This window comes from Podarcis melisellensis (assembly GCF_964234715.1).
Source record: "Podarcis melisellensis genome assembly, chromosome: 8".
Lineage (NCBI taxonomy): Eukaryota > Metazoa > Chordata > Lepidosauria > Squamata > Lacertidae > Podarcis > Podarcis melisellensis.
In genome coordinates, this window is record NC_138540.1 from 3,929,770 (window position 1) to 3,956,814 (window position 27,045).

Here is a 27,045-nt window from a genome sequence, read left to right on the forward strand (position 1 = left end):
GTAAACCAGCAGAATCCCTAATCTGTCCTGATTCCCCAGTGCCAGGAACACACACTCTAGATTCCCCCGACTGGACAGAGAGCCTGGAGATAGAGAATCTCTATAGACCACAGCAACTCCCCCTCCCTGACCCTTGAGTATGGCCTGATGCTGCACTGAGCACCCAGGTGGGCACAGCTGGGTGAGACCAACTACACCCTGTTCACAAACCCAGGTTTCAGTGATACATGCCAGATCAGCCTCCTCATCCATAATCAGATCATAGATGAGGGAGATTTTATTCTGGGTTGACCTGGCATTCAACAGCAGCAGTTGCAGACCCAAGGGTTGGCTGATATGACAACCACAATTCCCCAGGTTGGATGAGGGGCTGGCACACGGTATAGTCACTAATTGCCTGAGCCGCGTGCCCCTTACCTGGCCTGCCCCTCCTCCCACACCATACCTCCCCCTACCCAGAACCACTGTAAATGGGGCTCCTCCTGCTCTCCTCTCTCCTCTCCTCCCAGGCACATCCCACAAAATGCCCTTACAACTCAGTTAAAAACAGTTAAAACACTAAAAAAAAAAATATGAAAAGCAATTTAAAAGAAGTATCTTAAATAAATAAAAATCAACAACCAGGAGCCTGATCTGACCTTTAGTCTTGTACACAGCCATCCCTGATTTACATCTTAGTTACTACCTTGTGGGTTTTTGGAATTTCCCCCCTGAATAGACACATTTCTTTATGGTGCCTGATAATCCCTCATTTTCTAAATTGACCCCTAAATCTGCAGTCTGCTTCCACCCCACTTTACCTGAGCCAAAAAGCTGCTCCACAACTCTTCGCTCCATGGAGGTCAGTCCCTCATGCAGGTATCCCACCCCGTTCACCAGGGTCTCCTTCAAGGTGTTGTCGTTCAGCTTGTCCAAGTAGGGAGCCACATCCTTCTCAGTGCAGTGCAGGAACCTGGCAAGGAGCAACAAGCCAGACCGAAGTCAGGACAGCCGGCAGACTAAGACAAACTTCCTCATTCAGTCAACAGCCTCCATCCTATCACCCAAGAGACTGGTGAAGGGTGAGCCCCTCCTGTCCCCAGAACCTTAAAAGCAGACGGGAACCATCAACTGTCAGTGACAGAGTTTCTCATCAACACTTCTCATTTCCCTCAACAGCTTTTGTAAAGCAATAATTCTGCTGCAGCAGATTTAATTTCTGGACAGAAAAGTAGCAACTTGAGAAACTCATCTCTGCAAAATCCAGTCTACTTCCAACATCCTTTGCCCATGTTTGGCCCTCACAAACTTCATTACTTCCATATTGTCTGTCCCAGACTGAGCTAGATATCCTCCACCCCAGATCCTCCAGCACGTAGACATTAAGCACATACACATCCAGCCAAATACAAATTAAGTAAGTGAGCCCATCACACCCATTCTTTCAGATTATTCATATAATTTCTTTGTATAAGAACAAGCACGAAGGTTTCCCAGCCCACTCACAGGTCCTTATAGTATCAGTGGAAACAGTTGGTCCTAGCAAGTGTTAACCACTTTCAATTTTAACCTGAGGATGGTCATTTGCCCAGTTTAAATTTTAACTGTTATTTATTTGAATTAATTTTGGGATGCATTTTAGTCAATTGATTGCATTATTTATATGATGTTAGCTGCTCTGAGCCCAGCTCCGGCCGGGGTACAAATAAAATTTTATTTTATTGTTTATTATTATTATTGTTATTATTATTAGCCAAAGTCACTGAAAGATTGCAGAGGGAAGGCGTTCTAAAGAGCGGGTCCCTCCTTATTCTACTCTAGTGTAGCTCCAGTGTCCTTTTATAGCTTCTTGCCCCTTCTCAATTACTGAAAGAAGTACAATAAAAAGGAATCACACACAGGCTGCAAAATTCAGCTTCTCCTCTTGTATCATTAAGTTATCTGGAGTACAGATTACATGGTGTCCTGCCCATACCTTTGTCTCTGGACATCTGATGCGCAGGTGGTGAGGATGTCAATGGCTGTGAGGCGCGTCTGCTTGCGAGACGGAACAAACACGATCACTGGCTTCTTTGGAGAGTGCTTCATGATAGCATGATAGACTGGCTTGGCCATGGACAACAGGCGGGTCTGGGTGTGGCTGATGTTGAAGCCCTTAGGAGCAGCGAAAGAGGAGAGAGAGGGTGATGGTGATGCCAAACCTCAATGCTTGGAAGAGGCTAATGGAAGGGTCCCAGGTTCGATCCCTAGGGTCTCCAGGCAGGGCTAGGAAGAAGGCCTGCCTGAACCTTCAAGAGCTGCTTCCTGCCAGTATTGACTGTACCAAGCCGAATGGCCCTTTGAGCTAGATGAACGCCAGCTTTCTATGCTCCTGGAGTTCCCCACAGGTGGGGGGTAGGAACTTACTTGGATGTGTAGCTCCAGGGGCACAGGGCGCACGTTGGGGTGGAAGTTGAAGGTGGCCGTGGCACTGCAGCCTAGCCAGTGGGCCACATCCTTGGCGTTGGACAGTGATGAGCTCAAGGCCACAATGCGGATGGGCCGCTCAATCTGGGAGGAGATGTAGCGCATCCGGGAACAGATCACCTCCAAGACCGGCTGCAGAAGGAAGCCAAAGACACCTGGGTTATTTCAAGCACCCTCAGCCATTCCACATCTAGATATTTTCATCAGCATTGATTTCATGTCGCTATCCGCTCCTCCTCCATCACCACTACTAGGATCTTCAGTTTCCAGCTCTATGCTCAACCATCCCACCTCCCTTCGATCTCTTAGGCAAACTGCAGAAGAATTCCAAGTGATTATACCTCGGTGCGACCAGTTAATGTGAACAGGTGATACAATTAACAAGAGATCTTGGCAGGCTGTTTTTCATTTTGAGTATGCATAGATATGTAACTTGTATATAATTAATTAATCGACTTTCTTTTTACAATGTTGAATATTGATATATTGCTTTTGTTTTCAGATCCCTCAAAAGATACTGAGCTGTTTTGAAAATAAAACTCTAATTTGGCAGCACATTAATATATATTCTCCTTTGTTTTGGGGTTCACTTTGAATGCTCAGTGGTTTTTGCATTTTCTTGATGCAACCACTAACATTAATATGTCCACCCTCTGGAAGGCAGATTTCTAGATGATTGAAGGACCCTGACTTTGACTAGCTGGGTAGGCAGAAAGCCTCCAAGAGAGAGGTGACAGCTCTAGAGGAAAAGCCCACAATCTTCACATCCAGCTGGCACCTGCTACTGCCAACTGCTATCAACAATTACTAAAATTGACAATTTCAGTCATCATTTTTGATGCCCAACTGGTTCATTGGCAATATTTATTACTCAGGGGAGGGTGGTAGAACTGAGTTTTGCATCCAAATGTCACCATGTTTAATCCCTACTATTTCCAGGTAGGTCTGGGAAAAGCTCCCTTCCGAAAACCTCAAGAGCTGTTGTTAGATTGTGTAGAATGCTGAGATAGGTGGTTCAAATGCCTGCTGATAGAAGGTGTCTTCCTATCCCTGGGTACGTTATCTTTGAAAACCATCAGCAATAAAATACATGGACCTGTTTGGATGCCTCACATTCTGCTCAGCACACGCTGGCTGTGGGAGCTACTTCTAATTGCAGCCCCTCGTGCAATGTCAGGTGCTGCACAAGATGCTGGGAAGGAGAGGGGTGCTTAGGGGATGCAACGGTTAGATTTCTGCCTCCTTCTGTTGCCCAGAACAGGAAACTCCTCAGTACACAGGATACGCAGCAGCTCTGCATGGGAAACCCTCCAAGAAAGAAAGGTCAGTGGGCTTCCGGGTTAGCGCGATCGGGTAATGGCGGATTCCCTCCGAGCTCCGGAGGGAATCGGCTCTACTGAAGACGGGTCTTGCCGCGGCGGCGACGCGGGGACCCTCAGAAACCACAGGCGCTGAAGCCTGCGGACTTGGTGACTCGGCGGGCACCTTAAGCGCCCCCCGACCCACGAAGAGCCTTTTTAAAGGCTTCGGAGAGGGTACGGAGAGTGGCGTGGTGCTGTGAGTAGACCGCTACTTCAGTGGAGTGAAGCCGCGAGCCATGGCCGAAGAGCGCTGACTTTTTTCCTTGAACATTTGGACTGAAAAAGAAATAACCCGTGAGTAGTACGGAATTTGGACTTGAAAATTTCTTTCTCTTTGAATTCGGTACAATTGGGGGAGTGTTAAAAAGGAAGTCCGCGCCCCCCCTTTTACAGACACTTAAAGCAAGAATCGGATAACTAAGGTGGAGAGACTACCTTTCTCTGTGTGAGATAAAAGTTATTAATTTCACAATTGACATTAGAAGTTTTGAGCTGGAGGATAAGAACTGAATTTCAGAAGTTGATGTGCAACCCCCCCCGACCCGGGAGCGATCCACGAGTGAGCCTGTTGAGGAGACAGAAGGAGTTTGACAGCTGTCAAATGAGTTGTCAAACGAACTGTTTAAGCTAGAAAAATCTGTGACTTATTTTGCAGACCAGATGGGTTACATTTGATTTAAAGTTGTTGGAAACAATGAAGAAATAAGTAATAGTAATTGATTGCTGGAGAAGGATTACTAAGTAACAAGTATCCCTCTAGGGGGGATTCTGAGGCACTACAATGGCTGCAGATGGAAAATTACAGGCCGAGTTGGAAAAAATGTTCTTTCTCGTGGGAAAACTTCAGGACCAGAGCACAGCTATGGCTACAATGATTGTGACCTTGAATTTTAAAGTAAGCAATCCTGTTGCCTGTGTTAAGGACTTGACAAAAGAAAACTCTGCAGTTGAACCAGAAGACGTGACAAAAGAAAACTCTGCAGCTGAACCAGAAGAGATATTTTCAGAGTCAGAGGAGAGGGGAGGAGGAGCGGAAATACTTCAGGAGGAAAAGGCCAACCAAAAACCTACAAATGGGGAATACAAAGAAAATAAGACATGGATAATGAGAATCTGTTTGAAAATTAAGAATGAAGAAGAGAGAGATCCCCTTATGGGGGGATTGAAAGAACTATGGATTACAAATTTGTGCAAGATGAAAGAGGGAGCTCTTGGGACATTCGGATTATTTGGACTTAAAAGAAGTAAGAAACATGATTGGGGCTCCGCTTTTGAAGATGGAGGGCTGGTTGGAAGAAACACTGATCTTATTGGGATAGAGCTCCTCCGAGACTTGATGGCCAACATAAAAGATTACGAACAAAACCGACGAAGAGGGACTGATAGAGATTTGAAGGCCTCGGACGTGAGAAATCCAGGCTAAGAACTGATATTATGGACACCTCTTTGGGGGATCGAAACCTGGAAAGAGGGGGGGTGAGAGTTCTCTTTTTCTTTTCTTTTTTTTTGAACTTAAAAGCAATATAAGGTTATGATTTTTATGTCTAGTTATTATGCTCAGTAATTAATATGATAATTGAGAAACTGTTGGAAGGGAATTTAGGTCGACCTTTGGAAAGGATGTAATGATTATAATGGATCTGTATAAGTTAAAATTGGATAATTAAGAAGAACTAAGTTTTTTTAAAAAAAATTATACTAATATTGTAAAGAAAAGAGATAAGAACTTGCTGAACTAACTACTGGAACTAGGATGCATGAAGAGGGGATGCGGGGAAGTCAGAGAATGTGGTTATGAAAGCAAGAATTTGAAATTGTACATGTTTGTCTGTGTCTTTGTGTGTTTGTTATGTTTATATAAAATGTGAAAACTCAATAAAAAAAATATAAAAAAAAGAAAAAAGGTCAGTGTCCTGCTTTCTCCCTCCGAGCCCCTTTGTGGTGGGCTGCATTGCCCCATGAGACTCACCCCATTCTCGCCACCAATGAGATGCACTTCGTCCACAATGAAGAGGTTGACGTTTTGCACGTTCTTGCGTTGCTTCCAGCGCCGGGAAAGGATGTCCCACTTCTCAGGGGTGCTGATTATAATGTTGCCTTTGCCCAACAGCTTCAGGTCAGTGCTGGTCTCCCCCGTCAGCAAGACAACTTTCTTGAGTAGGCGCTCTTGGAACTTCTCATACCAATCCAGGAAGATCTTCCATGGCAAAAGGAAGAACAGGCAATGTTCTTAACAGCCGTCCTTCCAAGCACTCTCTTCCTCATACACACAAAGCACACCTTCTCTAGTTTTTCTAGCTTACAACCAACAAAGTGATCATCCAGACTTATCCACATATATTCTGCAATGCTTTTATTCCATCTTTGCAGAATCTGAACTTCACTCACAAAGCAAGGAGAATAAGGAGGACAATGGGGAAGTAGAGAGAGCTGTGTAAAATATACTTGAGTACTTGTCCCAGCTAAGGCCAACAGCTACCCCTCAGATCACCCTACCCAGACCCTCTTCTTTTGTTTTTCTGCCTGAAAAGCTTTCAGTGGGAAGAGCAATTGACTAAAGCTATTCTTATCACCCTCCTGGAAAGGGCAGATTTAAAAATGGTTAGGGAGTGCTGTACCTGCTCAGCAAGGGCTTCCATTGGTGTGATGTAGACACAGCGGCCTTCCAAATTCTGCAGCAACATCCTCAGAATGGCAAACTCAGCACAGATCGTTTTTCCACTGCCTGTGGGAGCTCCCACAAACACATTTTCATCGCTGTTATAGACAGTGTTGAAAACTAGACCGAGAAAGAAAAGGCAGTGGAAAATTTCCCTATGGCCAGCAACAGTTAACTCCAGAACCCACAAGAACCGAAAAGTATCCTTCCCCAGATGGTGCCCTCTAGATGTTTTGAACTGCAAATCCCATCAAATCCAGGCAACACAACTGGGGCCGATGGGAACATCATAAGAATCATAGAATTGTAGAGCTGGAAGGGACCCCAAGGGTCATATAGTCCAATCCCCTGCAATGCAGGAATCTTTTGCTCACCGTGGGGCTCAAACCCATGAGCCTAAAATTAAAAGTCTCATGTTCTACTGCCTGAGCTCAGAGGCTTGCTGGCTGGGGCTCATGGGAGTTGCAGTTCAAACTATGTAGAGGGCACCAGTTTGGTGAACGTTGCTAGAAGTGTCGGTACTTAAGAAAATAAGAAGAGCCTGCTGGATCAGGCCAATGGTGGATCATATTCAGCATCCTGTTCTCACAGTGGCTAAGCAGATGCTTGTGGGAAACTCACAAGTGAGATCCAAGCACATAAGGACTCTCTTCCTGTGGCTTCCAACAACTGGCATTCATCATGGCTTGTCGTGAACTTCCCCAGCAACAGACACAGCATCTGAATTTGTAACCACGTCTCAAACAAGCACCACATACCAAAGGTATGTTCACAAGGCTGAATCCCCCAGCTATGTGATGGAATGTCTGACAATTAAGACTGCAGTTCTGAATTATGCCATTTTGTCTTGCATGCTCCAGGCTGTTGGCACCTAGTATATAATACTATGCAGCTTCCCCCACCCCCTGCTAAGATGGTTCCTATTTTCTTGGTAGCCCTCCTCTTCACTGACTCAAGACCCGGCTGCACTGCCCACCTTGAGTCTGGATAGGATTGAAGAAGGGAAACTTGTCCTGGTAGAGGCTCTCAAAGGCGCTGTTCCGCAAAGCGGAGACAGGCAGTGGCTGCAGGTCCAGCAGCTCGGTTGGTGGAGGGTACTTCTCTGGAAGGATCAGGTGTCGGAAGGACACAGGCAGCTGTGTCTCACAGGCTGAAATAATCAAGCACATAAACACAAAGAAGATGAAAACAGAGGATCTAGATCTGTTCTCTGCTTTTAAAAGAGGTATGCTTTGAATGAGAAGATCAACAGAGAGAGGTCAGACCCAGAATGTTGTAAGAGGGCCTGGGGGAGTCACATTTTAGCCCTGGCTTTTGCTTGTGCCAGGATATGGCGCTCTTAGCAAATGTTCAACAGGATCCCAGGTCTGTCCCCTAAACCCTGGAACATCAGGGTCGTCATCTTTCTTTTGTACCTTCTGCACCCTGAGCCGCAGACTGCAAAGATACTTGCATACTCAGATGCAGTCCGGGCACTCGCGTGACGGTAGTTAGGGGTAGTAGACCGGTGTGGGTCTACTACCCCAAAGCCAATAATTAAATGTCCTACGCCAATTCTGTCATTCAAGAGAGGGAAGATTGGCATCCAAGAGCTATGAAGCGTTTGGAACACAGGATGGAACAAAAAAAAATGCTTTAAGAACTTGGACTGAACAGCTTCTGTAGATCCAAGGTGAGCGTCTGTCCAAATCTGCACCCCACATAATAACTGTGCTAGGGGTTAGCTTTAAACACTTCAAGTGCTGAAGATATAGGATTGCCACCTTTTTTCTTTTCTTTTTTTTTGAAAAAGCATGTCCAAATTTTGGCACTCTGAGACACTTTTTCCTTTTGTATTTCTGATGTGTTGCCCTGTTGACTGAAGATTTGGACCAACATATTTAAAGACTTTAACTGGTTATCCATATACCATCTGTGGGCCCTGTAGTGTCTTCAAGACTTTGGTAATTCACAGCCAGCTATTCCTTTTGACCGTATTCTGAGAATGCCCTTGTCAATCTTCTTAGGCCAACATTTGTTTGAGATATGAGTACCGTGTCATCAGCATATAGTAATAGATGGTAGTAACTGTGTAGGAATTGTGGCCAACCAGTAATAGTAATTGTGGCCAATTTAGGGGCATGATACTCTGGGGGTGTATATATAAATTAAATAATGCAGGAGCTAGGATACAACCTTGCTTAACTCCCTTTGTAGCTAGTATGCAACCTGCGAGCTGCCCGTTTGTAGAGCAATGCACTTTCAGCATGGTGTCTTTATGTAGACATTTAACCAAGAAAAACAATCTTTTATGTATTCTCAAAGGATTTGACTTATCCCACAGTCTTACTCAAGAGATTGATTTGAATGCAGTTTTCAGGTCTATGAAAGCTGCAAATAGCACACTACCCGGTTTCTTAACATATTTATCTATAAAATGGGCTAATACAAAGCAATGGTCTGTGCTGGATCTACCTTGTCTACTCTAGCTAGCATAGTACAGGTGATGCGGCCTTTCCGGAAAATTTTCAGGAGTTAGGGTAATATACACTGGGAAATTTTCAGTTTGCAACATGAAAATTTCTGATGCCCTAAATAGTAACTTAATTTAGCATGTTTATTCTATTTAGCAAACAAAGCTTAAGAACTGCCCAGCTTGCTTAAAACTGCATTTGCAGTTTGCATCCATTCTTCATTACCAATGAACTTAGGATATAGGACACTTTCCATGGAAAAATTTCCACTCTGCATCACTCCTGTGGCACAACCGACCTCTTATGAACTATTGAAAGAGGTTATAGGGCAGCCACATTTTTCCAAACATGAAGTACTGAGGGGACAGAATTAACTATGCAGGTGAATGCAAACAGTACGGCAGTGATGCTTTTAACTCCTCAGTGTGGCAAAGGAAGACGAAGGGGAGGGCACAACATTGGAGGGGCTTCCCTATCATATGATTCCATGCAGGTCTGTGGCTGTTCAGAGAGGAAAGTGAGGTCCTGATTTGGCCCCACCTGGACTAGCAATGTGTAATGTGGGTGGTGCTGGTGGGCTTTCATCTTCCGGGGAGCAAGAAGGGACAGAAACAGCTAGAAAAAAGACTTGACAGGCAAAGAACATGTCTGGGCTTCCCCCTACAATAGACTGTTCACACTGCAGACCCCAGCTGGGGAGCTGGAGAACATCCTTCTGCAAAAGAATGGGGACTTACAGAGCCAGCGATCTGAGACCACCCGGATAAAATATTGTGGGGGGAGAGGCTCGAAGACCGGCACAAAGAAAGTGATGAGGTGTTCATCCTGAGCATACTTGGCCTTCAGAAGGAAATACTCATGATGTAGGATCACTTCACTGTCCACATCCTCCACCAGGATCCAAAAGGCCTCTGAAGAACCATGCACCTGGCGCAAGAGAGGAGAAAATTTGGGATTTAATACTGCCCCCAAGTGAAAATTCTTGCTCTCTCCATATAGTGTTTAAGGAGTGCAACTTGTACTGCTGCTACCATTCAGTCCCCATCAATCCCCATCAATCCGTTCCATGCGCTGCCTCCACATCAAACTAGCTACCCAGCAAACCTCCCCACCCACACCTTACTGGTGGTCATTACTTCAGACCTCCAGGGGGGTCCCTTTACCTTCTCATCCCACTGGAAATCTGGGGTAATTGTCAGCTCTACTTTCAGAGTGGACCTGGTGATGGGCTGCAGGTGGACAGACAACTCCAGTTTGGGGAACAAATGGACATATTTGTGGATTGTCTTCCCCATCTTTGGCATCCGAATCAGCTCCCCTGTAAAAGGATGGTATTAAAGAAAAGACGAGTAAGCATGTGCACAGATGGAGATCTGAGATGAACTGCATGCATTCAAGATTCTCAGCAGGTCATAATCAAGTTGGGCCATATTCTGTGGAAAAACTGAGAGACCCTTTAGCCAAGAAACACTGATCCCCTCCACTGCCCCCCCCCAAACAACCTCTGCCCACTGACCTATTTCATTGTGATTCAAGTCATAGAGTCGTTCAAATGGGAAGTTTTTCTTCTCAATTTTCTTCACCACCTCTTCAGGCAGTTTCTTGAATTGACGAAGGGGGCACATGGATTGCCACCTGCATGAGCAAGAAGCACCATCAGGATTGTGCCAGCAATGGTGGTTAGTAAGTAATGGAAGAGAAATTTAGGCACCTCCTAAGTTCCTTGTGTTTTGCCCCGCGCTCTTCCTTCAAATTGAGGAAGAAAAGTGAGGAGGTTCCTCTTCAGCCTCAAAATGGGCCCTCTGTGTGGCCATCTGTGCATAGCCCCACCCCAACCCGCAGCCCCACAAGGCTTCCCATTTCCGGTGCCTTTGGCTTGCAAGCCTGCTCAGGAGACTAAGCCAATGCTCTTCACACTGCCATCGCAAGAGACTTGGGTTGCCTGAGGGGGGCTTGTTTCTTGCCCCCTGCCCTGGCACAAAAACAAACACCATGGTCTGTCTCACTTATGGGAAGTGACTCTGGAAACCAGTACGGATGCAATCACATAACTGGCTTTCTAGGGCAGGACATACTGCTAATTTTGAAATCCCAGAAACTCCAGTCTTCTGGTCCTTAGGGTGGCACAAGTCCTTTCCCCTCTACAGCTGCTTTCCCAACCAACACTTTAAAAAAAAGGGTATACGACCCTACACTCAAAGGTCTCAGGGCGGTTACAGCATGAAATCACTTTTCATCCCTCCCTTTTGACTCCACCTATCTATGAAATCAAACCACTGCCCACCCACTGCCAAAAGACTGCCCAGGATGAAGTAAGGAGCATGGTAAGACAGCACAACTGGATCAGGCTGGTGAGGCTGCCAAGCTGCTGGGGTCCTCAACCAGTGCCCAGCCCGGCTGAGTGCTGCTGCCAGGCCGAACTGCATGGTAGGGCACTACTAGATATAAAGTCTGCAATACATAAAGATTAAGAGTATGCTCTGGAGTCACTACATACATTCGTTTGTCAATCATCTTGCAGAGGTTCAAAGTCTTGTCAGTAAGCTGCGCCCAACCACGGTTGAGGACAATCTCAAAGATTGCACGCATGAGCCGCCCAGCAGACTGAAAGTAGGACAAAACAGATGTCAAATATCAAAGAAAGAAACCTCACAGGGAGGTTTTAGTTGATTTTTTATTAAAATACAAGCATGTATCCACATCCATCTAAAGATCAAGTTTTGAAACTCTGCTTCCACCCTGCAGGTGATCAGGCCCATTAATATAATACATCTGACAAAATGGCTCACAAGAAAAAAAGAAGACCTCCAGGTACCTACAAGACTCCTTACTGCAATGAATTTACAGGGCCACCCCTTTGGAATGAAGCCATCTCACACCAAGTTTAGCCACTGGTCCATCTAGTCCAGCCTTTGCCAAACTTGTGCCCTCCAGATTCTTCGGATACGCTGGATATGGCTGTTCAAAATGTTAGTGCAAAAACTCTGGAGGGCACTGGGTTGGCAAAGGCTGGGCAAGCTCTACAATGCCTACTGCAGTGACTTTCCCAGTTCTGCTCCTCTAGATTGAAGGGATGCAACCTGGGGCCTTCCGTATATAAAGTATGGGATCTACCACATGACAAGCTGTACAGGCCACCAAAGATAGTAAGTAAAAGTTCCTCTTTATCTATGCACAACAGAAGGCTTGTGATAGCTAAACAACAAACTTATTGTGATGGGATCTTTCTCAAAGTGGTGGATTCATGAAAACCTTGTAAATGGAGGATACCGGAGCACAAAAGAGCCACTTCCAATCTGAAGGGTTACTCACCTGAGTGACATACACCATGTCTGCCATGAGAGCAAAGCCCTCCAGCTTCAGCTGGGAGATAAAGGCCTGAAGGAGCACATTGATCTAAGGAGAAGACAATAAGGGGCATTAACATCCTCCAAAGAAGGGATGAGGAACCTTTTTCAGGCCCACAGCCACATTCTCCTGGTGTTGGCCAGACCCACAAACAAGCACACACACAACATATTAAATGTATATATATGTAGCTTTGCAAGTACACTCAAGTTTCACCATAGATTTTCTTCATAGGCTTGCTTTTTAAAAACTGAAGTTGGTTTAAAACAAAACAGCTCCCAAGAGGGCAGCCAGTCAGTTACTCCCTTGGGTAAAATGACTCCCTGAACAAGTAGAACTAGTCAGTGGACAAAAAAATGGGGAATTCATACAACTCAGGAACTTGCAGAACCAACCTCACACTGGATATAAGCTTGCCCTTGAAGAGACAGGGCTTACCTTAGCACTAGGCTCCTCAATGCTTTCTTTCACTGGGATTGGGACCCGCTCAAGTAGCTTCTGCAGTTCCAGTTTCTCTTCCTGCAGTTGTTTTAAAAATAGTAATTAGGAAAGAACAGAGTAGGCTAGGCCACTCTGCCCAGCCTACAACAGCACAATATCCTTTTGAAATGAATAAAAAAGTAGGCCACTCATCCACTTCTGAGGGCCACAGATCAACAACTGCAGCAAGTTTGCATGATTAATGGAGAAATATGTATGCAGATATCCGTTTCATTCTCGATGGGTTTTCCACTGAGCTAAGCACCAGTACTTTATTCAAATTTCATTCAGTTCCTTATCAGTTTAAATACAAACATAGAAATGACGGCAATTTGAAAAAATCAGAACAAGTTGTGTTCCCTGGTTAGAGCCTTGCCGATCCAGTACCTTCATGTTTAAAAGTATTTATAGTCACAAAGACTAGGAACGTCTTCTCCACTCCAGCAGTAAAAACAAGACCTTGAAGAAGAGGATACAAACTAAACACTAACAAAAATAACTACAAGGGCAGGAGGTGGGTGTCCTGCCCCACAGATCTCTGGATTCATACCTCTCTCACGGTGATGTTCTTAAACTCAGAAGAAAGTGAGAAAACCCGGAAGAGTTCAATCTCACTCAAGGTGGGCTTGAGTAGTTGGTTGTAAGTCTGTATGGTCTCATTGGTGATATAGTAGTGGCTGGCAATGCGGCCCAGCTCCGTAACCTGGGGAGAGAGGGAGGAAAGCCACTTCTGGTTAACAAAATGGAGAGTAAAAAACAAACCAGGCTTAGGTTACTGAAACACACAGGTGGGGCAGCCCTCAATATTTTGAAACTTCGGTTCAAAATAGGGTGGGGAGGTTGGTGCACTGGAATGAGCGAGTTTTAAGAGATTTAAATTTTAACAGATGTTCATTAGTGCCCAGACTGCTTTCCAAGCATAACTGAAGGTGCAAGTTTTAACCTTAAAAGCCCCACCAGGTCTTGCTTCGGGCAGGTGTCCGCAAGGCTTGGGGCGGCAGCCACGGCTGGGGGGGAGGAATAAATGTTTTTTTATTCATTTCCCCCCCAAAAAACAAGGTGCGTCCTATGGGCCAGTGCGCCCTATAGGACGAAAAATATGGTATCTGCTTATTCTTGGGAGCCACCTAGGAAGCCTTTGTGGCTGAAGGGTAGCATACAAATAGTAACACATTTTATTTTAAAGCAGCAAAATAAGTTTTGTTTGATAAGAATATAGCGTGTGAAGATGCGCAAAGAGGCTGGCAAAGCAGCTGCAAATAAGCATCCTGGGCAGCCAGACTCCTGATAAGACTGGCAGAATGCACCTGCAAAGAGAGTTTGAACTCCTCCACTCTCACCTGGAAGTTCCCTGTCTTCTTGTCGTACTTGACCAGGTTGTTCTTATCTAGCATCAGAGCTGCAGTGTGCACCAAATCCAGCCGGCGCTGGTCCAACAGTGGGTCTCCTTTCAGGTCATCATGCGATATCCCGTACAGAGTTGGGGAACGCAGCATTCGTATGTAGAGATAAGTATAGCCAAGCCAGTTTACAGCATCCTGCAGCGGCCAAGAAACACAGTATCAGAGTCAGTAGTTTCCAGCAACCTCAAATCCTGGAAGGGATAGGATGGGGCAGAGGCCACAGGGACATCACAGCATGCTTTAAAGGCCACCTCTGCTGGCCATCAGGCAAGGGCAGGCATAGGCAAACTCGGCCCTCCAGATGTTTTGAGACTACAATTCCCATCATCCCTGACCACTGGTCCTGTTAGCTAGGGGTGATGGGAGTTGTAGTCCCAAAATATTTGGAGGGCCGAGCTTGCCTATGCCTGGGTAAGGGCTTTTCCCACCTGCCTTGTCCCATCCTCCAGCCCTTTCAGCCCTGGAAGCTTTCAGAAGGGAGTTGCTGTCATGACCATTATGCAAATGTGTCTTCTGATGAACTGAGTAGAAGACTATGAGTGATGGGGTAGAGTGTGTGCATGTAATTCAACAGTGCTTAGTTTGTTTTTGGTTGTTAGTTTGTTAATGTTGTTTTGTGGATTATGAGTGCTGTTGCTGTCATGCTTTGTGAATTTTATAATATGACTTTTCTTGTGGTTGTGCTGTTTAGCCTATTTTTAAAAATTGGTTTTTTAAGAGCGTTTTATAGAAAGTGGTTGTTTTACTGATAATCTGTAATTGCTTTACTAATGATTTGTTTATTTTTTATATGATTTACGTTGTAATTTGTGGTGTTCTAATACATTATTATTTACTGTGCATAAGATGCTTTGTGACTTGTGTGAGTGAAAAGTGGCATAGAAATATAATAAATGGAATGAAAATGCAAAGGACAGGTCCTTCAAATAATAGTGAAGAGGGGCACATCTTTGCAGATTCATTAACTAATGTCACATCCACACCAGCCATTTAAAGCACAATTATACCACTTTAGCAGTCATGGCTCCCCCCCCCCAAAGAATCCTGGGAATTGTAGTTTACCCCTCAGAAAGCAAGAAACTACATTTCCCAGGATTCAGCCAGGGTGAGGGAGCCAAGACAGTTAAAAATGGTGTAAGACTGCTTTAAACTGATGGTGTGGATGTGGCCCTAAGAGAAGAGGGGAAGACTGAGGATCTTATAAAATGGAGCACTAAGATGTCACTGGTGAAATGTCTGGCAACAGAACATTGTTTTGCAAGAGAATGCATAAGCAGGTGGCTCTTTGTTGTACCATCTGTTGCATAATGGGTTTCCACTAGTCATCTGTTGCACTGGATTCCTATTTCACAGCATTAAAACTCACCGTCCACAGCACAAGAACCCTTGCTGACAGAGAATACTGGATAAAGCCCTGAATTCTGAAATTGTCACGAACTAGGCTGAGAGGCTTCAGAGCTGAACTTCTCTCACACACAACCCACTAAATACCACGACTACTGCCCTGCATGATTCTAGATGCCAGATTCACAGCTGAGTATCTAGCCTCCCAAAATGTGACTCTAGAATCATCTGACGGACTGTTACATTATACTTTATACACACACTCAAAATCCCTAATCAGGTGTTGTGACTAAGTGGTCTCCCTAACACAGCATCCCCCTTTATGTCTACACTGAGACACTAAAAACAGAGCAGCCACAAGTCATGACTGGGATCTCTCCTCCTCACCTTTGCATTTTGGACGTTGCCCAGCACGACCTCTGCATTCAGCATGTCTGGAAGCTTCGCCACCATTTGGCTCTCAATGGGAAGCTGCTGGTTCAGCAGTGAGAGGTAATACTGCAGCTCTCCATGAGAAGTGATCAGGATTCCCTCGCCCTTGGTGTCGTACTGAGGTCTACCAGCACGACCCAGCATCTTTAAAAAAAAACACAAGTCAGAGAGGTAAGTTAGACCTCAAACAGAGTTTCTAACATTAATTAACAGCCAAGAGTCTTAAGAATATTTCTGCAACATCTAAAGAAACACAGAGAGAAACAGTGTCCTTAATCCTAAAATCCACTACAGTGTGTGCCTGTGTCCCATAGGAATTACCTGCAAGATGTCCAGGGCACCCAGTTCAGTCCAGCGACCTTTCTCTGGGCTGTACACCTGTGTCCCCTTGATGATAACGGTGTGAGCAGGAAGATTTACACCCCAAGCCAAAGTTGCTGTGGATACCAAAACCTGTAAGGGGAAAATATCAGGGTTGAAAGAATCTTCTGCTTAGTTTCAAAGGAACTCCCAACAATGCTGCAATGCACCGGGGGGGGGGGGGGATTAAAAGAGGCACCTAATTTTAATAGAGCTTCGCCAACACCCATCTTTGGAGACTGGGTGGTAAGCAGGAGAAGAGCAGGCAGGCTGTGCTGCATCAGTTTAAAGCAGAGAGAGGGAACCATGACAAGATTGTTTTGCTTCAGTGCTGTGCTAGGAGAAAGAAAAGCTCCCCACACTCACCCCTTTGTCTCCCAAGTCTGCTCTTCCAGTCCCTACCCTTGCTCTTTCTGCCCACATCCCACTCCCTCAACCTATTTCTCCCCACAGAGCTCTTAACCTCTTTCCCCAACCCCTAGTTTCACTCTCCATTTGTCTTCCATTCCTGAATCTATTTCTTTCCTTTCCCAGTCTCTAGTTTTGCTCTCTCTCCACCACGACAACTTAAAGGTCTCGTGTGCCTCTATGTCAAGCATGTTATGCCTGTCATGGTCTTTGGGTTCTGCCTGCCCCAAGCCCCACCTGCTGTTTGTTGCCTTGCCCTCTTCCCTGTCTTTCACCTCACCGGGAAGCAGGGCTCCAACTTGAATAAAATATTGGGAGGAGAGTCAGGCATGCCCTGCCTTCCATAATCGATCATATGGTGCCATGCATGGACACCATTTGAATGGCAATGCCCATCAACTTTGGAGGGAGTGACCCCTTCAAATATTTTGCTGGGGGAAATCTGCTGTCATACCTGGATGTGCTTGTCTGCAAACAGATCTTCCACCAATGTTCGGTCCACCCTGGTCATGCCAGCATGGTGAATTGCAAAGCCATAGGGCAGCAAGTCTTTAAGCTCCAAATTCTGTGAGCAAAAAACAACAACATTGCCGTCAAAACCCCCCAATGATTCCTGATTTTCTGTAGCTGAGTGAAGGGAGAGATGCGAACTTGTTCTAGAGAAAGAAAAGAGATGCTAGCAAAGCACTAAAGATATTATGGTGAAATCTTTCTCTGAATTCTATCCTATGAGGAGCCTGAGTTGACCTTCCACTAGGGGAAGGGACTCTTTTCCAAGACTTATGAAAAGAAAAGGTTTCACTTGGCCTTTGAAAGCAAACCGCTTTATTTTCTGGTTCTGACACAGATTTTGGCGTTGTTTCTTGCCAATTATTTTTTGGTTTTGTTATTTTGGTATTAATTTATATGGGTTAATTTGTGAATCATTATAGAAATTAAATATGACAAAATGGTAGATAAAGGTTGAATAAATACAGAAATAAATACCTTGCATTGCTCAGCTTCTGTCCTCAGGACCTCGGTGGAGGCAGAGCCCTCTCGCAGGAAGAGACCCAGGGTGTCTTTCTCCAGACACATGTCCCTGATGGCTCGAGCAGTTTTCCCGGTCTCCTTCCTGGAGTGGACAAACACTAGCACCTGATTGGAGACAACAGAAATCAAAGTTATCAGTCCATGATAGCTATGCAATGAGAAAGCAAGCCAGTGGGGACGGGGATCAAAGAGGACAGTATAATTACAAGCGGAAAAGTCCAAAAGGTGTTCTGCCTCATGTGATCAACATCATTTGAGGAAAAGGGAAGAACTGTATTTGCTGGCGTTGCATTCTCTTCTAGCCATATGGGTGAGGCCTGCAATGGAGAGCTTGCTCTGTGCAGGTAGGCTCCAGATGCGATTTAGACCCCTGTTCATTCAGATAAATGTTCTAAAATCTTGCAGGGAGCCAACATGATTTTTGGTTTATAAGAATACACACGTTCTGAATAAATGGAGAGCACCAGAGTCAATTAACAGTGGCATAGAGGAAAACAGCCCCTTTCCCACTCTACTGTGTGAGCGTAGACTGTATTGACATGTCTGAAAGCAGCAGCAGCAGCAGCAGCATCTGCTGGAAAGAGAGAACCCCAAAACACAGATGAACACTATGTGCACAATTCTGCCTGCTCTTTCCTAAATGTCTGTACAAAGAAAAGCTGGATTAGGGCTCAAGAGGAGAGCCGTTTAGAAGGGCTTACAGGCACTCAACAGATATACCATGCTAGGTGCTTCAAATAGACAGCAGCACACCCTCTTTTTGTTTACACTATAAAATATAGCTGTAGGACCAGGCAAAAAATGGGAGGGAGCACAGGTTTTTGTAAGCAGAAGATTCCAGGTCTTGTTCATTTAAAGCATTTTTACCGCACTCTTCAGCTGAAGAGGCTCCCAGTGTTGATTAAAAGTCGCTAAAAAAAGCGAAGGCAGCTTCTGCTCTCAGGCTTGCAATCTAAAACCCAGATACCACCAGTTAAAAAGACCTCGGCACTGAGAATGACACCTGGAGAAAACACAGGAAGCTGCTACCTGTCAAGGTAAGTTATATTGGGTCAGACTTGGCATGTTCAAAATGTGCCCAATGTTAAAATTGCAACTCTTGTCCACTTAAGTTCATTGCAGTTACAACCAAGAGACCCATAAAAATAAATAAAGTCAATGTTCAACAAAATGGGGAACTCCAGCTGGGTATTAGAAGAAACACCATAGAGGCTATAATGCAGTTCCAAATCAGCAGCTACCCAGCAGCCAGGACGACATTCCCAACAACACATGCCTCTTCCTGAGAAGATGCACTTCACCACATCCCTGAGCCAAGAACAGATTAAGAAATGATATTTTGAAGTGGGGGAGGGGATAGTAAGCAATGGCCAAATAGGATGCCTGGAGGTAAAGAGGGGTGCACAGAGATGCCTCCACCCATTTGCAAGTTGTTCTTCCAAAATAATAATTTATTATTTATACCCCGCCCATCTGGCTAGGTTTCCCCAGCCACTCTGGGTGGCTTCCAACAAAGTATTAAAATACAATAGTCCGTCAAACATTAAAAGCTTCCCTAAACAGGGCTGCCTTCAGATGTCTTCAAAAAGTCTTGCAGTTGTTTTTCTCTATGACATCTGGTGGGAGGGCATTCCACAGGGCAGATGCCCCTACCGAGAAGGCCCTCTGCCTGGTTTCCTGCATCTCTGAGATGCAATCCCTCTCCCCACACCCACTGCCTCAATTTACCCAGAGACGAGAACCTACCTGGTTCTTCCCAGCATGCTCCATGATTTTCTCATACACAATCTCATTCATGATCTGGAAGCGCTTGATTGCTTTCTTCTCAGTGATTCCCACATAAGTCTGTTCCAGGGGCACTGGGCGGAAACTGCAAAAAGTGTCAGGCATCAAGTAAGTGACAAGCAGAAAGGTAAGATCTACAGAAGGCAATTACTTTCTCAGAAATCTAAAGTGAAGGAGCAAAGGCATATTTATCTACCCTACAAAATACACTGCACATCCCCTTCTTGTTTGACATTTAAAAAACAACTCCATAGCCACAGACAGGTCATTTACCTAGAGAGCAAATATATATAGGCAAACATAATGCACACAGAACTTTGTGCAGAAACCCTTGGTTTTTTGTGGCAGGGACTGTAGTCATACATTACCCAGGACTAGTATGAGGGCCAGAGCATGATGGCGGCTTCACCCCACAGTATCTCGCGAGTGAAACCACTGCCGCTCCCAAGTCCCACTTCTTTAAACTGTCCTGCTGAGGGGCACATGGCTGCACACACCTCAGCAAAGCTGTTTAAATAAGCCCCGCCCCACCAGCTCATGCCCATCCTGCCCCCCCGTGCGAAGCCAGCATTTGAGGGGTGCCTCAGCACCTTCACCGCAGCTAGCTGCCGCTGTGCGCTGGGGCTGAGGCACTTCCAGGCTGAATATGATAGAAGGTTGGACAACTTAGAGAAATATATTAAAACAAGAGGGAGGAGAGTTTAAATTAAACAAATTAAGGTTTTATCAGAAAGTTAACAACATGGATACAATATAATCATTTAAATGAAATATTTAAGAAAAACAGAATACAAGGGTTTGGGAAACAAATATAACAACTAGAGAGAGATCTGTTGGAATGCAATGTTAAAGTGCTGTCTAAAATGTGTAAGGTATTATTGGAATGGGAGACAAAGGATGAGCAAGTAAAATCTTCAATGATACATTGGGAGATAAATACTGGTTATAATATAGATATGGAAACAAGGGAATGATTGTAGAACACGGATATAAAATTTACAGCATGCTATGGTTTAAGAGAAAACTACATGAAAATGTTATACAGATGGTATCGAACACCGAGTAAATTGGCAAAAATGTATAAATCAAAATTGATTAAGTGTTGGAAATGCAAAGAGAAAAAAAGGTATTTTTATCATATGCGGTGGTCCTATAGAAAGGTTAAAGCTTAATGGGAAATGATATATAATGAATTGAAAAAGATGTTTAAAATAGCATTCGTAAAAAAACCAACGCTTTCCTCTTGGGAATTATAGAGGTAGAACTACCTAAACAGTATAGAAATGTATTCATGTGTGCGACTACAGCGGCGAGAACGTTATTTGCCGAAAAATAGAAAGAAGTCGTCCTGATGAAAGAAGAATGGATACAAAAACTTATGGACTATGCAGAAATAGTGAAATTTAGTGGAAAAATAAGAAATCAAGATAACAAACTTTTTATAAAAGAATGGAAATTGTTTATTTAATATTTACAAACTGTAAACAGATAAGGACATTGAAAGGATTATTGTAATAACCTGCAGTTTCATAAGAGTATATATTTAAAGTAGATGAATAAAAGAGTAAGTTAAGTTAATTTAGAATATGCAGGAAATGGTAAAAATAAATTTAAGGAACCGCAGAAAGAGGAGGAATGAAGTTGAGTTTTGAAATGTGAGAATGATTGTAAAATTATTGAAATGCATATAACTGAAAGTCATAAAAAATAAAAAAGAAGACTCTCCACAGCACACACACCATACCTGTTGTCAAAGTAGAACAAGCCTTTGGTAGGCTCCACCCTCAAGAATGTAGCCACATCCTCGTAGTTTGGGAGGGTGGCACTCAGCCCAATAAGCCGCACATCTTCTTGAGTCATCTCAATGTTGCGAATGGCTCTGGCCACCAAGGCTTCCAGAACAGGGCCCCGGTCGTCATGCAGGAGGTGGATCTCATCCTGTAGAATGCAGGAAGCATTACCCTCCTTGCTCAGGGAGGTGCCACACCATTTACACATCCCCTATAGAGCCCAGAAACCATTACATTTGGCTGGTTGCAATTCTGAATGTCTCAAATGTTCTCCCACCCAGAAAATATCCCCAGCATGCCATGTGTAGCAGAAGAACAGACCCTCATCACAGCTCAACGAGAAGCTTCGAAGGCAACTCACCAAAATAATGAGGCGCACCAGCTGGGTATAGGTACGCTCCCCTCCTTTGCGGGTGATGATGTCCCACTTCTCTGGAGTGCAGACAATTATCTGAGTGGCGTTTATTTCTTCCTTGCACAACTGGTGGTCCCCCGTCAGCTCAGCCACAGTGATGCCATAAGTGGCCAAGCGCTAGAAGGAAAATTGGAACACAGCTATAAATAACAGATGTGCATTCATAGGGTGCTTTCAAGTATTCCACACACATTACTGTTTAAACCCTAACAGCAATTCAGTACTACCTCTAAATTACAACAGTGTGTGGTTGAGAGTGTGGGGCACACCTGAAAACTGCCTTCCACAACCTAGAGCCTTCCAGGTGCTTTGGACTACAACTCCCAGCAACCCTAGGCAGCATGAACGACAAGGCTGCCTTAAACTGATTAATAGGCCTAAAGCAAAGATTCAAAGAGCCCCCAATTCAGACTCTTAGACACTATTCTCTAACAGCTCTCATTAGGTGTCAACTCTTCCCCCTAGCATCCATAAGAGAGAGAGGCAAGACAAACAAAGCTCTTTCCATTGGCTGCCTGGACACTACTGCTAATAGGCCCAGCCCTTCTGAGCAGATGGTTAAAAAAAAGCTGGAATGGCCACAAACAAAGTAATGTTGCTTGTTTTCCTCTTCCCTCCACTACTTTTTCCTATTGTGCTGCATCTATTACATTGCAAGTTGTTTTGGCAAACACTTTTCTGTTTAATTCCTTGTACAGTGCTTGTTTTTACTGATCCTTTTTGTTTTACTCTTTCTATTTTCAAAATACTTTGGTTGCTTTTATTTTATAGGTTGCCTTGATCCTTTTATTGTTGGGCTGCCATATAAATTTAAATGATAAAAGGTAAAGGTAAAGGTACCCCTGCCCATACGGGCCAGTCTTGACAGACTCTGGGGTTGTGCGCCCATCTCACTTAAGAGGCCAGGGGCCAGCGCTGTCCGGAGACACTTCCGGGTCACGTGGCCAGCGTGACATCGCTGCTCTGGCGAGCCAGAGCCGCACACGGAAACGCCGTTTACCTTCCCGCTGGTAAGCGGTCCCTATTTATCTACTTGCACCCGGAGGTGCTTTCGAACTGCTAGGTTGGCAGGCGCTAGGACCGAGCAGCGGGAGCGCACCCCACCGCAGGGATTCGAACCGCCGACCTTTCGATCGGCAAGTCCTAGGCACTGAGGCTTTAACCCACAGCGCCACCTAATAAGCACAAGTGGAAAAGCTCCTCAGAACACTGGGCACCACCTCTCCTCCAAGTTCAGGTTCTCCTCCATCCACTCCCACCTGGTGAAGGTCTTATACAAGCCAATTGCTGTTTCCTCTTACCTTCCCAAAGCTGCCCACCATTTCCTGGACTAAAGACCTCATTGGTGCGATGTAGATGATTTTGAAGTCATCCACGTTGATTGTTCCATCAAGGTTGATGTGTTTCCCAATCTCACGCAGCATACACATCAAAGCCACATTTGTCTTCCCAGCACCCTGGAATGAAGAGAGTGTCAAAGAAAACCTTCACTCTCCCATCCCTCCCCTCAAACAGGAGACCAGAAAGACATTTCCCCTAGTAAAAATCAAGGAACAGGTGCAGAGGCTCAGAAAGATCCATCATATTTGACATCATAAAACGGAACACTCACTGTGGGTGCACAGAGTAGCAAATTTGTATCTGTCTCAAGGGCAGCACGGTACAGTTTGCTCTGAATCCGGTTCAGTGTTTTGAATCCCTCAAATCCGGCCTGTGCATATTTGGGGAGCTTGTCCACAGGAAGTAGTTGCTGAGAATAAGAAAAGAAATAATAGTTTTGTTCAGCAAGTCAGTAACGAACTCATGAGACAGAATCCTTATAGGCAGAACAGAAGCAGTTCAAATCCACAATTCACTCTGAAGTCAAGTTAGAGGAAAGAGCCTATGCTGCCCATTGGCCCATAAAAGCAGTGAAGCAATTAAGCAGACTAAAGTTGTAAAGAGGATGACAAATCTTAGATGGGCAGCAAATGCCAAAGCAGTTCTTCCAAGATGACCCTGGTGACTGGAAGGACATAGAGCCTTGACCAAATTCCTAACACATCACTTGCTCAACAAAGACCTCAGCAGCAGTTAGTGGCTACAATGTCTCCTTCATCAACATCATTATCATTTTATTATTTCTACCATGCTCATCTGGCTGGGTTTCTCCAGCCACTCTGGGCGGACTACAGCATATATAAAAACAAAGCATTAAAAATCTCCTTCAGGTGTCGTCTAAAAGTTGTGCAATTTTTTATATCCTTGACATCTGAAGGGAGGGCGTTCCACAGGGAGGATGCCTAGTTCCCTGTAACTTCACTTCTCCCAGTGAGGGAACCAGCAGAAGACCCTCTTGATGGATTTCTCAGGTTTCCAAGGTTTTCTTTTTTGAGAGCAAAGCTCCAGTCACATGGCTCTCTCAATGGTGCCACCTAACCTCCCTAACTGGGTCACCTCAACAGTTTAGACCGCTGTTATAGACTTTATTTGTCCAGGATTTTTAAACTGGAGCTTTTCTGGGGTAATACTGCTGCTACTGCTTGGTTCTGTTTACAGTCTCAGGCTATTGTCTAGTCTGGTATCTCAATTTCTGCTTTTTTCTCTATGGTCTCTCTAATGAGCAACAGAAAAAACGCAGAGGCTGAGTTCATATAAGGAACCCCTGTGCAAGCACCAGGACACTAGACAATACAGTGGTACCTCGGGTTAAGTACTTAATTCATTCTGGAGGTCTGTTCTTAACCTGAAACTGTTCTTAACCTGAAGCACCACTTTAGCCAATGAGGCCTCCTCCTGCTGCCGCGCTGCCAGAGCTCGATTTCTGTTCTTATCCTGAAGCAAAGTTCTTAACCTGAAGCACTATTTCTGAGTTAGTGGAGTGTGTAACCTGAAGCGTATGTAACCTGAAGCCTATGTAACCCGAGGTACTGCTGTAGATCAGTAGTTAGCATATACATACAACCTGCTACCAGCCTGAGAGACCAAGAAACAGCAGGATGTGCAAAGGCGGCTTCATGATTGCTGAAGGCATCCAGCAAGGCTGCTAGTTTGTGAATGAGTGTATTTGGTACTGTACAGTCAAGACCACAAGCCCCCTGCCACAAGCGCTGTCTATATAGAGGGGGGAAAAAAAACACATCATCAACCTCTTCTGAACCAAAGGGCTTTGGCTTCAGCGCAGGAACATGAACTTCCTCGTAGCCTTTGCGTTGTCTGCGGAAAGAGCCATCCGGCAGCTGGCATCGCTTGTTGGCCATGAAGTGACTGCCTTGGGCAAACACAAGGTCCTCCAAGTCTAAAACCTGCCGAGGGGCCAATGCCTGAAATGGACAAAATGGAAATGTCCATCAAAAATAGTTCATTAAATTAAGAAGTGATAGCACAGAAACCCGTAAAAACCCCACCCCACCAATCTTTCATTCATAAACAAGCAGGGGAGTTAAGATGAGGAATGATTTCCCCCCAGTTTGTGTAGCACCTCACATGTAGCTCAGACCCCCACCTAAGAATATTTGATGAAGCAAGAGTACCTCTCCTCCTTGATCCAGATCCATGGTTTCCATGTCAGTGTCCATGCGGGACTGGCGGACACGTTCTCTGCGAGAGCGTTCTTCCTGAAGTGGGAGGACACAAACTCCACGTTAGGGTGAGTTTTTGTGCCAAGGATCCATACCAGGCTGCTCAACAATGGTGAGCTCCTATATACACTCAGCACTTTCTCCTCTCCTGACATCTTGTAGTAAATTGTGTGGCTGATTTGAACTTTGCCCTACTAAAGCTAGTAACTCTAATCCTTCTTCCTTTCCACTGCCCATTGTGTGTATGTCATTCCCTATAAGGCACAATAATAAATATTGTAAATATTGTAAATAAATAACATAAAACCCACTGAACCAAAGTTAACATATATAGTAGGATTGTTACAGACTCACAATATAGAGTAATGGTTCCCCAATATTTTCAGACCACTGCCCCCATGGTTCCATAAACTCTTCCCCTGTGCCCCCTACCCTAAACTATAAAAAAAGCTTTCAGAATAGCAGTTTCCATGACCCACTAAGGAAGATAATAGCACAATGAAATTCAAACCAGCAACAATTAATCACATATGTTCAAAATCCAATTAAAACTATTTAGTTTAATTGATTCAACAAAACTGATGAACTTGTTCCACTGCAAGCTTTTCAAAGCCTGATAGTAATTTACCCCTCCAGTGCAACAACACCCGCCCCCCCTCCGCTGTCCCCTTGCTTCTTAGTGCCCCTCTAGGTAATACCCCCAGGGGGGAGTAATGCCCACTTTGAGAACCACTGATATAGAGAGAAAGTGAAGAGGAAGAGATGCCTGTTTAACAATATTTTTAAGCACTTAAAATCTTCAGCTTCAGCAACACTATTCTGAAACAGTGTGACACAGCACGAGTATCTGATATGCACACTGAGTGAATGGGAAGGGAGGCTGCAGTTGAAACTGCTGCTTGGTCTTATAGTGTACTAAGGGCCTGAGCAAGTCGATCAGCCAAGACTCACTCTCTCTCATAGTCTGACCTGCCTCACAGAGCAATCATTGGAGTAAAATGGAACAAGGATGTATTGCAACCCACACTGATGCCTTCAGGACAAATATATAAGCAAGACACCACAATTAAATCATTTTTGCTCCAGATTCCTTCCCACCTCCATCCCCAATCCTTACCCGGATCAGATCTTCCTTCTCCGTCTCATGCAGCTGATACAGGAACTTTGACAACTCAGGGTCAGATTCCATCTTCCCCATAATCCTCTCCTTCTCAGCTTCACTCTGAGCACTAGCCAAGAGGGTACAGTACAAGACTGGGGGAGAAAACAAATAATTGTAGTATCTTATTCTACTCCTGCGAACTCCAGACAAAACACACAACTGAATCTCCCCTAAGGGCAAACAAAGGAAACGAGTGGTGACCAACTGTACTTTTTTGTCTGTGCTTCCCAGAGGCAAATGATCTGGTGCAGAATTTGTATTCCTAGGGATCTGTATTATCTTTCTTCTAATAGGTATTTTGTGCTCAGTTTAATTTTTAAATGTCAGCTACCTGTAGAAGTACAAAATAGCGCAGCATCTTTTAATTCTGCACTGCTGTCTCTTCTCTCCCATGTTTTTTATTAATAGTCCTCAACTCACACAACTAACCACATTTTAACACTATCTATGCCCTGCAACAGTCCTGATCTGGATTGGTGGACACACAGCTGCTATTTAATACACAAAAAAGCAACCACACAATAATGAAACAATGTACAGTTGTACCTTGGATCCAGAACGCCTTGCAAGTTAAACATTTTGGCTCCCGGACGCCACAAACCTGGGAG

General features: G+C 44.7%; 1 protein-coding gene across 1 annotated transcript in view; it reads right to left on the bottom strand.

Annotated features, from left to right (window-relative positions):
* SNRNP200 (small nuclear ribonucleoprotein U5 subunit 200) overlaps positions 1-27,045 on the bottom strand; it is a 49,284-nt gene that overhangs the window by 8,458 nt on the left and 13,781 nt on the right. Inside the window, exons 9-34 of the mRNA XM_081921248.1 lie at positions 26,393-26,529; positions 25,228-25,311; positions 24,844-25,017; positions 23,328-23,465; positions 23,017-23,172; positions 21,662-21,832; positions 21,255-21,448; positions 19,472-19,595; positions 17,681-17,830; positions 17,148-17,258; positions 16,247-16,378; positions 15,881-16,069; positions 14,087-14,284; positions 13,297-13,449; positions 12,705-12,785; positions 12,231-12,314; positions 11,416-11,522; positions 10,435-10,553; positions 10,082-10,236; positions 9,656-9,845; positions 7,442-7,615; positions 6,425-6,585; positions 5,776-6,003; positions 2,386-2,577; positions 1,955-2,133; positions 801-952 (exon numbers count right to left, since the gene is read on the bottom strand). Of these exons, the coding sequence (XP_081777374.1) occupies positions 801-952; positions 1,955-2,133; positions 2,386-2,577; positions 5,776-6,003; positions 6,425-6,585; positions 7,442-7,615; positions 9,656-9,845; positions 10,082-10,236; positions 10,435-10,553; positions 11,416-11,522; positions 12,231-12,314; positions 12,705-12,785; positions 13,297-13,449; positions 14,087-14,284; positions 15,881-16,069; positions 16,247-16,378; positions 17,148-17,258; positions 17,681-17,830; positions 19,472-19,595; positions 21,255-21,448; positions 21,662-21,832; positions 23,017-23,172; positions 23,328-23,465; positions 24,844-25,017; positions 25,228-25,311; positions 26,393-26,529 (3,933 nt within the window). The remainder of the gene's footprint in view (positions 1-800; positions 953-1,954; positions 2,134-2,385; positions 2,578-5,775; positions 6,004-6,424; positions 6,586-7,441; positions 7,616-9,655; positions 9,846-10,081; positions 10,237-10,434; positions 10,554-11,415; positions 11,523-12,230; positions 12,315-12,704; positions 12,786-13,296; positions 13,450-14,086; positions 14,285-15,880; positions 16,070-16,246; positions 16,379-17,147; positions 17,259-17,680; positions 17,831-19,471; positions 19,596-21,254; positions 21,449-21,661; positions 21,833-23,016; positions 23,173-23,327; positions 23,466-24,843; positions 25,018-25,227; positions 25,312-26,392; positions 26,530-27,045) is intronic.